This window comes from Schistocerca piceifrons, chromosome 2, assembly GCF_021461385.2.
Source record: "Schistocerca piceifrons isolate TAMUIC-IGC-003096 chromosome 2, iqSchPice1.1, whole genome shotgun sequence".
Taxonomy (NCBI): Eukaryota; Metazoa; Arthropoda; class Insecta; order Orthoptera; family Acrididae; genus Schistocerca; species Schistocerca piceifrons.
The window spans coordinates 480,241,557-480,255,061 of NC_060139.1; the positions used below are offsets into that span (position 1 = coordinate 480,241,557).

Sequence of the window (13,505 nt, forward strand, 5' to 3'; positions counted from 1 at the left end):
CATTCTCGCACATGGTTCATCTTGCGTAAAAGGAAATTTACTTTGAAAGTAACGCTTTTCAAACAACCATTCGCAATATTTTCCCCGTAACCTTTTAGAAATAGGTTCATTTCAGCAGTTGCCAGAGAGCATCAGGTAACAGGCGTCACCGTGCTTACGCAGGTACAATGACACAGGAAGCCCGCATGTTCATACTTGTACAACATTAAAAGATCTTGCATTATGTCATAAAAGAAACAAGACTGAGAGGATATTTCAAGAGCATCGGAATTTCATGAACCATACTAAAATGCATAATTCGGCTTAAAGTGCACATTCGTATATCCAGAATCGGGTGTACATTTTCTCGAGTACCAGTACTGTATTATCTCATGATTGGTTCTTTATTATGGCATAATGCCATATGAGCTAGAAGATGGAAAACGTGCAATTGAAATGCAGCAAACAGTTGAAACTAGCCAACAGTGTGAAATTAAACACTTCATTTCAGATAAATTAACTGCCTCAGCCCAAAAAGATTGATAAAAGCCAAATCTTTTTAGCAAATCGACAAAAATAACTTCATTGTTTTGCAAGGTGATTAATGCTTGACTGTCAGAAAGGTGGAAATAAAACCTGAAACTAATAACATATTTTAGCCTTCTGTAATTATGTGAAAGTATTTTAATTCATTTGATGGCTCCCGGCCACAGAAATCCGTTTTGTTTTCATTTAATGTGAGAGCAATAAATTAAGAGGAAACAGCAAAATCACTAAACGTAAACACAGGTCACGTGGAGACTACCCACCTTCCCACTAAAACTCTGACTGCTCTGTGGATCACCCCCAGATCTCCGATATTTCCGAACGGGGGCAATACTAGCCCAGCCACACATCTGTAGCCAGAAGCGGGAGAAGGTCCTAGTCATATGCGACTCAACTGCACATGCTCAAGAGCCCGCCAGCAACTGCTCAAACTAATCTAATATAAACAGCTATCACGTCAGGATCATCGGAGGCAATTTGTTGTTAGGAAGTATTGCATAGTCTTCCTAAAGCCTTTGACACACTTTGCTGTTGGCAGACGCTGTTTTGTTGCTGCAGCATTATTCTGCAGAAGTGGGATACAGTAATATCCTTTGTTAGAGTATTGGTTCTTACCAGCCAAAATCACAAAAATTTAACTGAAAACTAAAACAATGAAAAATTCCCAGAATTCTAAAAAAATCCTGGGTTTTTCCCGGTTTTCTCCCAGATGAAAAAATTCCCGGATCTCCCGGTTGTCCCGGGTCGTATACACCCTGTCATGATGTAGGGAGAGAGTAGGAAGAATGGAGTTCATTCATGTATCTTGTATGTGGCAAGATATCCTAATAGATGTCAACCATCTCAGCAATTATTTATCAATCTGTTCAACTAGTTACACAAAAGTAGTAGTGTAACACACAGACAATGTAACAGAAACAAACAAGTGATGACAGAAGAGGGAAAAATTAATGTTCCTGCTGTTGTTGCAGTGGATCTACACGTCAGATCATGCACAGTTGCACGAGGAAGTGGCATGAGTCAAGTAAGTGACCTGCACATTCTCAGTTGACAAAAGTTCCATCCCTGTCACATCGCTCTCCATCAAAAGCTGTATGGAAATGATTGAGAATTGTGTTAACTTCTCTACATGGGCATTAAGACAGAACACTCCAGGTGTATCATGTATCTTGTTTAGTGATAAAGCCACATTTATTAATTGTGGCCAGGCAAACCACGGAAATGTGCCCATTGACAATCCACATTGGCTTCGTCGAGTGGAAGGTCAGTGTCCAAGGAGTGTAAATGTGTGGTGTAGGATAGCGAACTATCAGCTCATATGCCCATTTTTCATAGACTGAACACTGAACACGCACAACTATCACAGTCTCCTGGAAAACTGTTAAAAATAACTGGAGCAGATGGCCATTGTTAATGATGGATGCATTTTTGAACTGGAGCAGATGGCCATTGTTAATGATGGATGCATTTTTGTTAGTGGCCAAATTGACTCCTAGAGAAATGCTGTAAATTTAAAGAAGATTACACCTTATAATACCACCGTCAATTTTGCAGGGCCAATATCTGTTATTTAGGGCAAAATGGAATCGTAGCTTGGAGACGGTGGCCAGATCATTTAAGGTTCCGTGCTTGCATTCAAGTTTGCAAAATGCTTCGTGATGATCAGCAGTTAATCTCAGGGACACTGTAGGGAGTTGCAGATGAGAAAGTGGCAGAATATTGGATCTGTCTATATGAAAGAAAGATTAGATGCTGGTATGCAAGGAATGCGGTTATAGTGCATTCTATCAGTACAAAGGTTAACAGACAAGAGAGAGAGATCTGAGCAGGAACGCTCTTTGCTTATTTTCTAAAACAAAAACAAGTGTCATAATCAGTTGCAATCAGCCACAAACTGACTGCTGCTCTCTCTCTGAAATGTTAATTGCAGAATTATAATTAAATTTCACAAGATTAATTGACATAAGTTATTTAGATTTGAAGTTATTTAACAAATAAATGCACTTTTTTGTGCTTTCCTTGGGTTTTGTGATGTTAAATTTACATAAAATTGAGTGAGTTGTCCATGTAATGTTTCACACGGGTGCTAGAAGACGTTCCTCTGCAGACTAGGAGGAACCCGTGGTACCAACATAATGAATGTCCAGTGTACAAAGTACTACAGCATGTGTTCATGAATTGTTTCCAAATCATTGGATAGGACACGGGACCTGTATCTTGGCCAGCCCATTCCCAGATTTGACTCCTGTGGACTTTGATTCTGTGCGGAAAGCTGAAAGATGCTGTCTACAAGGACACACCAACTGCACCCAATGATATGCGGCCTGCTGAAATGCTAACACATGTGCAGCAATTGTTCCATACCAGATTGGAAGTCTGTATTGCCGGTGCCGGTAGTCATTTTGAACACAACCTGCGATGGTCAATAGTACCATCACTGGTTAGAATCCACATAACTAGTGTATGCACTTGTGTTGTTCTTTAGTGTGTAGTACCATAGGTACTGTGCAAGTGTTGGTGTGGGAACTTTCCAAAATACGGTATCTCGTAACTTGCACTAGAATCCTGTAATAAACGTCACTGACATCCTAATTTTCTCCGCTTTTAGTTTGATGATGTCAATTAGTGTTGCTCCATTTTAAAAAGTGTATATTTGCACAGAAAATACACTTTCTAAACATTAGTACAACCTGTTTATTGGCTAACAATATGAGCCCCTGACTACCAATGCATACAGTGGAAACCACACAGCAATAGCATTTTCTATTTGTGTAATATTTGTGGTGCAAATTTTAGGTGAGACCCTCTGTAGATGCAGATGTAGAATCAATCTTTACATTCATTTTCATCATCATTATTCAGAACGAGATCCTACCACTAGTTAACGCAAGATTACCTGCCACTGAGCAGTTTGTAGTTGTGCACAGCTAGTTAGTTAAATGTTGAATGGATCTCTCTCTGTGGTGTGGTACACGCCAGTTTACAGTTATCATAATACACTTTGACAATGAAAAACTTGACAATATGCTGACCATTTACCTGGCTGTATTTTCCACTCTAGAGAATAATTTTTAAATGTGTAAGAGTTGTCAAAATTGTGTGTTTTCAGTTTGTGTTTGAGATTAATTTTATTTTCTATTAGATTCTGGACATTTGTGGGTAAATCTAAAGACAAGTTTCCAAGAGTGGGTATCCATACATTTATACTTGTAAAATTATTTTTTAGTCAATTGATTACAATAAAAATCCCCAACTGAAACAACATTGTCATACTGAAAGTATGTGTAAATGCAGTTTCCCTTCAAAGCTTCTGCAAGTCAGTAACAGTCACAAGTTCAGAAATGCCGCTGCACTAATCATTTAATTTTGCTTTCTTATGAATTTCATATGTTTAAACTTTCTACCATTCACTAGCTGTGATTTATCTTCTGAAGGGCACCATTGACCCTGGAAAGTATGCTGTAATAGGGGCTGCAGCTCAGCTTGGTGGAGTTGTGCGAATGACAATCAGCTTGACAGTCATATTAATCGAAGCTACAGGAAATATCACATTTGGCCTACCTCTGATGCTGACATTAATTACTGCAAAATGGTTTGGAGACTTCTTCAATGAGGTAATAGACGAGAAGTACTGTATTTCTAACACTTTTGTGTAGGTTATCTATATAGGAAATAATCTGCCTAGCCTTTAGTAAACTTTTAATCATTAATACTGTGCTGCATCTATATATATTTTTAGGGAATTTATGACATACATATTCAGATCTGTGGAGTGCCTATTTTGCCTTGGGAACCACCTCCTTTATCTAACAACATTTATGCCAGTGAAGTTATGAGTCACCCTGTTGTAACACTCAAGACCATTGAAAATGTGGGTCATATAGTTGATGTATTAAAATTGGAAGAACATAATGGTTTTCCTGTTGTGGATCCAGAGTTCAGCAAAGAAGTTAGTAAACATAATGCTTTCCATATATCTTAATGACATTTACTCACTTGATTATACTAGTTAAAAATCTGTATTTTTCAACTTTAATGAGAATTTTTTTCACAGGGAAACTCAAGATCGTGTGGCACACTCAGAGGGATGATCCTGAGGTCTCAGTTAATAGTCATTTTAAAAAATAAGCTTTTTAATGAATCTAGTGAAATATGGAATTTTAAAGAGCTTCCAATTAAACTATTTAGAGATGCTTATCCACGTTATGAAAGTATTGATGTAAGTCAGAGCTCCACATCATATTTATACACATATAATGCCTCATGCAATAATTTATTAAACAAATAAATCTTTTATGAATTGCAGGAGGTTTCGTTATCAGAAACAGAAAGGACATACAGTGTGGATTTGCGGCCATTTATGAATCAGTCACCTTACACTGTTCAGCATGTAAGTGATAAACACTTCTTATACTCTGTTTGAATTATTGTAAACTACATAAAATGGCTTCCACTGAGAGTGTGCAGAGCTGGAGCAGTGTGTTGAGTAAAGAAAGCAGCTAACTGCTTCCAAGTTAAAGTCTTGGAAATAAGTTTTTTATACTTTGGTTTACGTAAATAGTGCACTGCTGTGAAAGTCTGAGTCACATTAACACAACCTAGAGCACAATATTGTTTGTTTTCAATGACCAATGTCAGCCAGTTTAGGTTGTCTTCAGATGTGGTTACCTAAAAAAGTTAATGTGCAACAGTTGCAGTAAAGAGCTTTTAGGCAACTAGATCTGAAGATGGCCTATACAGCTAAAACTGATCTTCGAAAATAAATAACATTAATATTACTTAAATGCTATCCCAGAACCTGATGCCAGATGCAGTGTAGGGGCAACGAAAATTCAATATTCAGAATTTCACACAATTATTGACCACATTTAAAATGCTGTCACAGTGTACTCACATTAAGAGGTATGTTAAAAGTATAACACAATAAGAAAGGTATTACGGTCAGAGAATGTGAGTTTGTCTCGAGGCAGCATAAGTTACGGTACACAAATAAATGGACTTCATTAATCCAGTATTTGAGAAAATGAGAGCAACATAGTTTACACACAGCCACAAAAAGTTTCATAAAAGGTTTGAAACTAACACTCTACACAAAATGATGAAAGGAAAAAGTTTAACGCTTACTACATTTTCATTGTTCATGCTGTCAAATGTCAGCATCAGGTGTGACAATTTATTTGTTCTTTACTACTAACTCTATTTGCAAAACTTCTCACAAATAGTTTCCACATATATCACTGAAGGTACATACAAAATTCTGTCACTTTATGATGAATAGTTGAGGACATATGATGTCATAAATGTTGAGATGCATGAAAAACTAGGTTTTGCTTAAACTGGAGTACAAATTACCCAGTTTATATTCATCCACTGTTTCACAATGAAAGCACTTTGTGGCTTCCAACATACCTTAAGCATTATTCTAAATCTTTCCTGAAGTTTTTCTCATTTAACATTCTTAAAGGCAAATATTTAAGAAAGTAACTCATTTGTAATCAGAGATTTGAGGTTATTTTATACATGGGAGTTAGAATCTTTAAATGATCTGGGGTTGTCTGATTGTGATCTAGACAGTATTTACTCAGACCATTTGAATATACAGATCACTGCACTTTTACTGAAAACACTTTTACTAAAAACAAATGTGAATACCCACACACCATGTAATGCAATACCATGATGGGAGTTAGTCGTGTGGAGTCAAGATAACTGAGCCATCAGGAATCTAGGGAACATTGTCATGCCAAACAAGTCACCTCTCTGATAATAGTCTATACTTTACACACATGACTACATGTAAAAGCATGTTATTTAATCACACAGCAGAAGTGAGACTGTTCGTATGTTGCTTCAGTTATACATGTATAATAGAAGGCAAAGTGTGGGTCAAACTGTAAAACATAAACAACCAGTCTTTGTTGACTGGAATACCTGCAATTTTAAACAAAGGTCTTAACAATGATATTTTCAATGTAGCCAAATTACTGGTGACACATTATGCTGGAATGCTGGCCTCAAATAATTTTTTCTCTGATTGTATTCAGCACCAAACTTTAAAATGTTGTATCCTATGTCCCTTTTACAGATTCATAATTCAACATTGCACTAGTGCAATGCTAAGATAATTCCCCAGGAACAGATGTCGCGCACAGTCAAATGCTGAATCACCTTACTGGGAATACCAAACAGAGTATCCTGATGATTAACAGGATCTGGCAAAAGGAGTCTCTTCAATACAAAAGACAGAAAGTATCATATTACCATTTCTGAAACCTGGTAAAAACCCCAGGCAGCAGACTGACATGTTTAACAATGAACCTAAACAAATTCTTGGAACAGATAGCCTATAAGAGTTTCCAGGTTCTGGAAACATGAAATGTGCTTCCACTGTTTAACTGCAGATTTTAAAAGCCTACATTGACAAGAAAGCACCCTCTGCTATTGGAGTCACTGTCAAGAACCTTTACACATTGACATAGAAAGAGCATGTGATGCAATGTGGCAACACCACACCTCCTTGGGGCAGATTGACAGGTTCCAACTAAGTTTTTCCATTCACTGGTTTTAACTCTATTAGAATACCAATGCATCAGTCCATCTGTTACAGGCCTACTGGACTCTGGCCTGCCTTTTGGCTAGAGCTTTCCGCACTAGTAGCACAGTTGATAGTCTCCTTGTGTAAGCAGAAGGTATTCATCTTTTAAAATAAATTAGCTGAACAGCAGATCAGGGTCCAATTATGCCTAGGTAACATTTTCAAATATTTATGTGCGGCGGGGTTGGAAAGTTTCTAGCCTAACAAATAAAGAGTGACAGAAATTTCATAATACCAATTGTATTTTTCAATATAATACCCGTGTACTTGCGGGCACACTCGGATAACTTCTACAAACCATTCAAATAAAAGGTCTTAGATTTCGAGTCCAACCAAGCATTTACGGCATCAATCACTGTATCATCATCGCTCTTTGAGGTCATTTTTTTAATTTTTTTTTTTAGAAAAGAAAAAAGTCTGATGGAGCCAAATCTGGATCATACGGCAGATGACATTACAATTCGAACCCACGGCCAGACAGTGTTTTCAGTGCTGTGAGGGCTTTGTGCACCAGTGTGTTGCTCTGATGCAAAAGAACTCTGTGTACCAGTTTTCCGCACCTTTTTTTCTTTATCTCTTCTCTCAAACAGTGCAGGAAGGTGCAAAGTGTAATGCATTGATAGTTATGCCCTTTTGCAAGTAATCCCCCATCATTACCCCTTCTGCATCCCAGAAGACTAATGCCATCACCTTAGCGGCTGATTTTTTGCACCCAAAATTTTTTTTGGGGTAGGGGATGAAGGATGTTTCCATTGTTGTGACTTGTTTTGTCTCACGATCAAAGTGGTGAACCCACATATCGTCCATTGTAACATACCTTGCAAGAAAGCCATTTTCATGTGCTTCAAATTGGCAGATGATTTCTTCACAACACTGTACACGCTCCTATTTCTGATCTGCAGTCAAAACTTTTGAGACCCACTGAGATTAAACTTTTCGCATTCCCAAAATATCTACAACACTGTGATGAGCACGTCCATTGGAGATTCCAAATGTGGTTTCAATACAACATTGTTCGACGATCCTGCAAAATCATATCATGAATTGCAGTCACTGTTTCATCAATGGGGACAGGCCTTCTGCTCCTTGCCACATCTTCCACACTCCTTCCACGTTTGAAGTTGGATACCCAGTTTTTCACTGTTGCATACGACAGACCAGTGTCCTTAAGTGTATTCTGCATGTCCTCTGCAATTTTCGTGGCCGTAATTCCCTCCAATTGAAGATATTTAATCACAGCACGGTTCCTGGTTCTCTCGATATACACCATTTTGCGTACACTATGGTATACAATGCATCTTAGCAGCAAAATTAATGAAGCTGGAGCCACGAAATTTGATTCGCACACCCACAAAGGGTCACTATAAAAGTAGGTGGTGGCGTTTGTGCGAGACATTACGGTAATTGTCTCAGGTAAGAAACTTTACGACTGCCCCTCATACATACCACATATGATAACTGTATCAAGGTACACTAAAGATCAGAGAAAGAGAAAAAAGTTATCAGGAGTTTTAATCATAGCAGATGGAGTAATTCCAGCTTGCTGTATTTTACACTCTACTGGTATAACCTTGTTAAGAGTTATATTTTGGGGCAACTCTGTGCATGTGCAAGAATATTCTTAGCTTAGAAAATGGTGGCCAGATTGATATGGGTGTCTGTCTGAGAACTTTGCGTAGGCCATTGTCGAGGTGCCTTGGAATTCTGACTCTGCTGTCCTTGTACATATAATTCATGATGGGATTTGTTGACAGTATTGACTCCTCCTCACAGTGAACATTTGATGGAAAAAAGATCTGCACTCAGTAACTCTTCCTTGAGCATTGTCCAGAAATGTGTGAATTGTTCACCAAGTTTCAGTTTTAATAGGCTTCCAGCAAAGGGGGAGGGGTGGGAAGAGAGACCTGAGTGATAAACCCTATGTATTTAAATCCAAGTTGCAAAGTTTCCTTGTGGCACACCACTCCTACTCTGCAAAAAAAATTCCTTTCAGTGTTGAGAATGTTTCTCTGTATTGTATTATTTATTTGTATACTTCTCAAATTTGTGTTTTTATTAATTCTTTTATTTTACAAATTTTCTAATTGGCATTCTGTATACTGTCTACTAACTTGTTCCATGACCAAGTAGCTCTGCCATAGGTAGACAGACAGACAGACAGAAAGCAGATAATAAATAACTGAAAAAGAGTAAATTCAGAGATACGACAGATAACCATGTTCAGAATCACATTCCACATTCAGATGAGGCTGTATTCTGCTTGCTTCTGAAAAGTTCCACAGTGATAGTAGCATTCTTCAAGTCCTGGAGCTGTAACAAAGCAGACAAGAATCTAGAACTTCAACGAGGAACAGTTACAATTAAGTGTCTCAAGAGCCAATTATTAAATACAGAAGTATGATCTTTAAGTTAAATTTTTCAGTCTCACAGAAAAACCAAAATGGGTTTGTTTTTCCATCCAGTATCAGTGGTATATGCATTCTTTACTTTGTTATAAAATTTCTCAAAGATATGAAATAGAGAGTATGACATGAAAGGAGAGAGAGGGACTGGGATGAGTGAACAAGAAGGTTGAAATACTTTATAAAACAGAAAAACCATTTAGTTGAAGCACTGAGCAGCCACACTACTCATAAAACTGCAGGGGATACTTGGTCAGTCAGTTTTCACAAATCCCATTTACATTGTTCAGATAAAACTTGTAACTTGATTTTATGACCTCCAATTCCTCATTCACAAAATCTGCATTGTACCAAGTCTGGGTTAACATTTCTTGTAGGACTTTTTTTGTGACTATTACTCCCATTTTTGACTAACATTGATGAATACTCTATACAATTAATATCTACATATAAGGACCAGTCAAGTAAAAGACAAACAGAAAAAAGTAAACTAGTTATTATTTCAAAATTAATTGCCACAGCTGTTAATGCATTTATCCCACTGAGACAAGACACCCAGCACCTTCATGGAAAAAGTTTGCCATTGCCTATGAAACAAAGATTGTACCCATGCATACACCTCTTTGTCCGAAGCAAACCAGTGGCCATGAACGTCTTTCTCCAGAGCTCAGTAAATACAAAATTGCATGGGGAAAATCAGGACTGTATGGAGGATGTGTAATGGCTTCCCAGCGAAACTTCTGCAGCATACTTTAAACAAACTTGCATCATTCATTTTGTTGCAGGATAATGCCCACCCACATGTTGCCAAGGTAGTTTAGAGTTTGCTGAAAACAGCGCGACCGCTACGGTCGCAGGTTCGAATCCTGCCTCGGGCATGGATGTGTGTGATGTCCTTAGGTTAGTTAGGTTTAAGTAGTTCTAAGTTCTAGGGGACTCATGACCTTAGAAGTTAAGTCCCATAGTGCTCAGAGCCAGTTCACTGGAAAGCCCATACAGTCAGATCTCTCCCCACATGATTCTCATATTTTTGGAGGCCTGAGGAAAGATACTGATGGCCACCAATTTGCTGTGGACGAAGTAGTGCATGCCTGGGTACAATTATGGTCCCATAGGCGACTGCAAACATTTTTCCATGAAGGCAATAACAGTCTTGCCTCACTGTGGGATAAATGTAAGAACAATAATGGTGATTACTTTTGAAACAAATAATTTACTTACTTCCCCCCCCCCAATCTGTCTTTTTCATTTGATTGCCCCCTTATACAACAATGGTTACAGTTTGACTTCCTGGCACATTGAAGCTTGCACATCACAAAATCCTAGGCATCTATCTGTTTTTAACATACCATTTTCATCATCATTCTTGCAGATTAAAGCATATTTTGGAAAAGAAAATTTCTTCTTCACCCTGATAGCAAAATAACACACTTGACTGCACATACCTGGACAAAACTGAAATTGTTACTAGTATTTCATTATAAAACTTCCTTGCAGTTAGAATGTCCTGTTGATTCATATACCAGCTTGTCAAAGCTTTTAACATATTCAAATAAACTTAATTACTAGGCACCATAGTCGTGCTCTTCGCTTCGAAGAATGGTGTGATGCAGCTCCCCCGTTACTCTATCCTGTACAAGTCACCTTATCTCTGAATAGCTGCTGCAACCTGCATCCATTTGAAGTTGCTTGTTGTTGTCATCCCTCTACAATTTTACCTCCCCCCCCCCCCCCCCCCCCCCAACCAGACTGTTACCTCAGGGTTTATCTTAACAGTCAATCGCTTCTTTTAGTCAAGTTGTGCCATAAATTTCTTTTTCCCTAGTTCAATACAGTACCTCTTCATCAGTTTCTCAATGTACCAATTTAATCTTCAGTATTTTTCTGTAGCACCACATTTCAAAAGCTTTTCTATCTTCTGACCTGTCTGTTGTCCACATTTTATATCCATACAAATCTACGCCCCCTGACAAATACCTTCAGAAAAAACTTTCCAACAATTTATATTGGATGTTAACAAACTCCTGTTTTTCAAGACAGCTTTTTGTGCCATAGCCGATTTGTGGAGACATAATTAGAAACAATAAAACTAGTTTAGCTGCAGGATTTTTAAACATTTGTTCTTTGTTAGTAGTTCATATAGTTAATAACAATGGGAGAGCTAGGATAACTAAAGTATACAGTATGGGTCAAATGAATGTAAAATGAGTTGAGCTTTCTTGTAGGTCACAGGCAGTGCTGTGATTGCCTGAGCCCAGCTTGAAATGGTTAAAACACATTTTCCTGTATTTGGCTCTGCTCCACAGTTCATTGTTTAGTCGAGTGGTGTACAGTTTCAAATCACCTGCTGTTCGTGCTTAAGCACTATGCATTAACTGTCTGGAACAACGAGAATTAAAAAAGGAAGCCTGGTGTAAATTCTGTTACTGATAATTCTGTCAACCTGGTTGGCTCATCATCGTTTATATAACCATATATTACTGCTATGTTGTGTGCAACAGTACAGCAACTCTTAAAATGTGTGCATCTCATACTACATAATAAAATAATGACAAATATGAACAGTTGCTACAAATTGTATAACTCAGAATTTCTACCTCTTGCAGTCAGCTTCACTCCCTCGCGTCTTCAGACTCTTTCGTGCTCTGGGGCTCAGACATTTGCCTGTTGTTAATGATGCCAATGAAGTAAGTTGTTGTTTTAAGTTGGATCTATCTCTCTCTCTCTCTCTCTCTCTCTCTCTCTCTCTCTCTGTCACATGCTACTCTACTACAGTAATACACTTCATATAATATAAAACTGCATCTTCTAGGGTCACAAGTGAAACTTTTGTTTGCACATTAGTTGTATCTGTTCATAAATCTAAGTTGAAAAATTATCTGTATTTGATACTATAATGAGTAGGATCATTATCTGGACTTAATATGGAATGATTTCAGGTGGTTGGTATGGTTACACGGAAAGACTTGGCGCGATACAGAGTCTGGAAGCACAGAGGAAATATGGGACTTGATGAACTAGTAATATCGGAAAAAATTTGAATGGCATGATAGTTTTATTTCAATGTAGCCCTAATTATTTTTAAAAAGCTCCCATCCAAGCCAAGCCCACAGACAGAAAAACAAATTGACAGGAAGTGTAATCAGCAGTACCAGGAAGTAATATTCTCCATCTGTTAATGTTTGCTCCATCGCTTTCCATCACCTATATGTCTGTGTGAATACTGCACCTGTAAAACAAAAATAAGATACCAGTATGAAGCATTTTTATAGTAACAACTTTGTAAAACAATGGAAGCAAAATTTGCTGTTGCTGCATGAAACTAAAAGACAATAACAATTCTTACCAGCCACGTTCTCAACCTGAGTGTGGTCTTTTATCTATACCATTTAATGCACTATACTGTATGTTTCGATGCACAAGTATTTTTATGGCGTTTATGCTACGTACAATGATGCATTGACATATTGTGAATTTCTTAATCTTTGAGTGGTAATGTGTGTTTATGGCTGTGAAGTATATTTAAATATATTTTATATACTTTTTTAAACAAGCATTGTATGACCAATAAATTATCTAATATTAAAATAAATATGCAATTTTTCACTAAAACCCTGTCATGCAAACACCCCAGCTGTGTAGCAGTCTTATTAGATATACAAAACCCTAGTGTGTAAGTGTCACACTAGGTGACTTACTCTACATCAAAAAGTATTATGACAAGGCAGCCAGCCTTATTCCTTTCAGGTATATGTGTGGTCTCGGCATGACACTACATGAAAGGGAAGTACAAAAATTGTATCACATATATTGCTTTGAATAATCTTCATAAAATTTCTTTTTGCCATGTTAACTGTGAAAAATATTCATAAAATGTGGCACCACACTAAACTTGAGCCTTAATGGCCACACTATTTACTGTCTGTCTGTCGTACATACATTCCATACTGGCTTATGCCATCTGTAAGCAGCCACAAATGACA

The 13,505-nt window shown here is 37.6% G+C and overlaps 1 protein-coding gene and 1 long non-coding RNA gene across 7 annotated transcripts in view; one reads left to right on the forward strand and one right to left on the reverse strand.

The window, feature by feature from the left end:
* LOC124774890 (H(+)/Cl(-) exchange transporter 7) overlaps window positions 1-13,083 on the forward strand; it is a 184,689-nt gene extending 171,606 nt beyond the window's left edge. For both annotated transcript variants that reach the window (XM_047249546.1, XM_047249547.1), the window contains 6 exons: window positions 3,960-4,139; window positions 4,265-4,474; window positions 4,580-4,744; window positions 4,832-4,915; window positions 12,129-12,209; window positions 12,462-13,083. In XM_047249546.1, coding sequence (XP_047105502.1) covers window positions 3,960-4,139; window positions 4,265-4,474; window positions 4,580-4,744; window positions 4,832-4,915; window positions 12,129-12,209; window positions 12,462-12,563 — 822 coding nt within the window. In that variant the 3' untranslated portion in view covers window positions 12,564-13,083. The remainder of the gene's footprint in view (window positions 1-3,959; window positions 4,140-4,264; window positions 4,475-4,579; window positions 4,745-4,831; window positions 4,916-12,128; window positions 12,210-12,461) is intronic.
* Window positions 12,559-13,505, reverse strand: part of LOC124774892 — a 35,296-nt gene continuing 34,349 nt past the window's right edge. For all 5 annotated transcript variants that reach the window (XR_007015574.1, XR_007015572.1, XR_007015573.1 and 2 more), the window contains one exon: window positions 12,559-12,751. This is a non-coding gene — a long non-coding RNA (uncharacterized LOC124774892). The remainder of the gene's footprint in view (window positions 12,752-13,505) is intronic.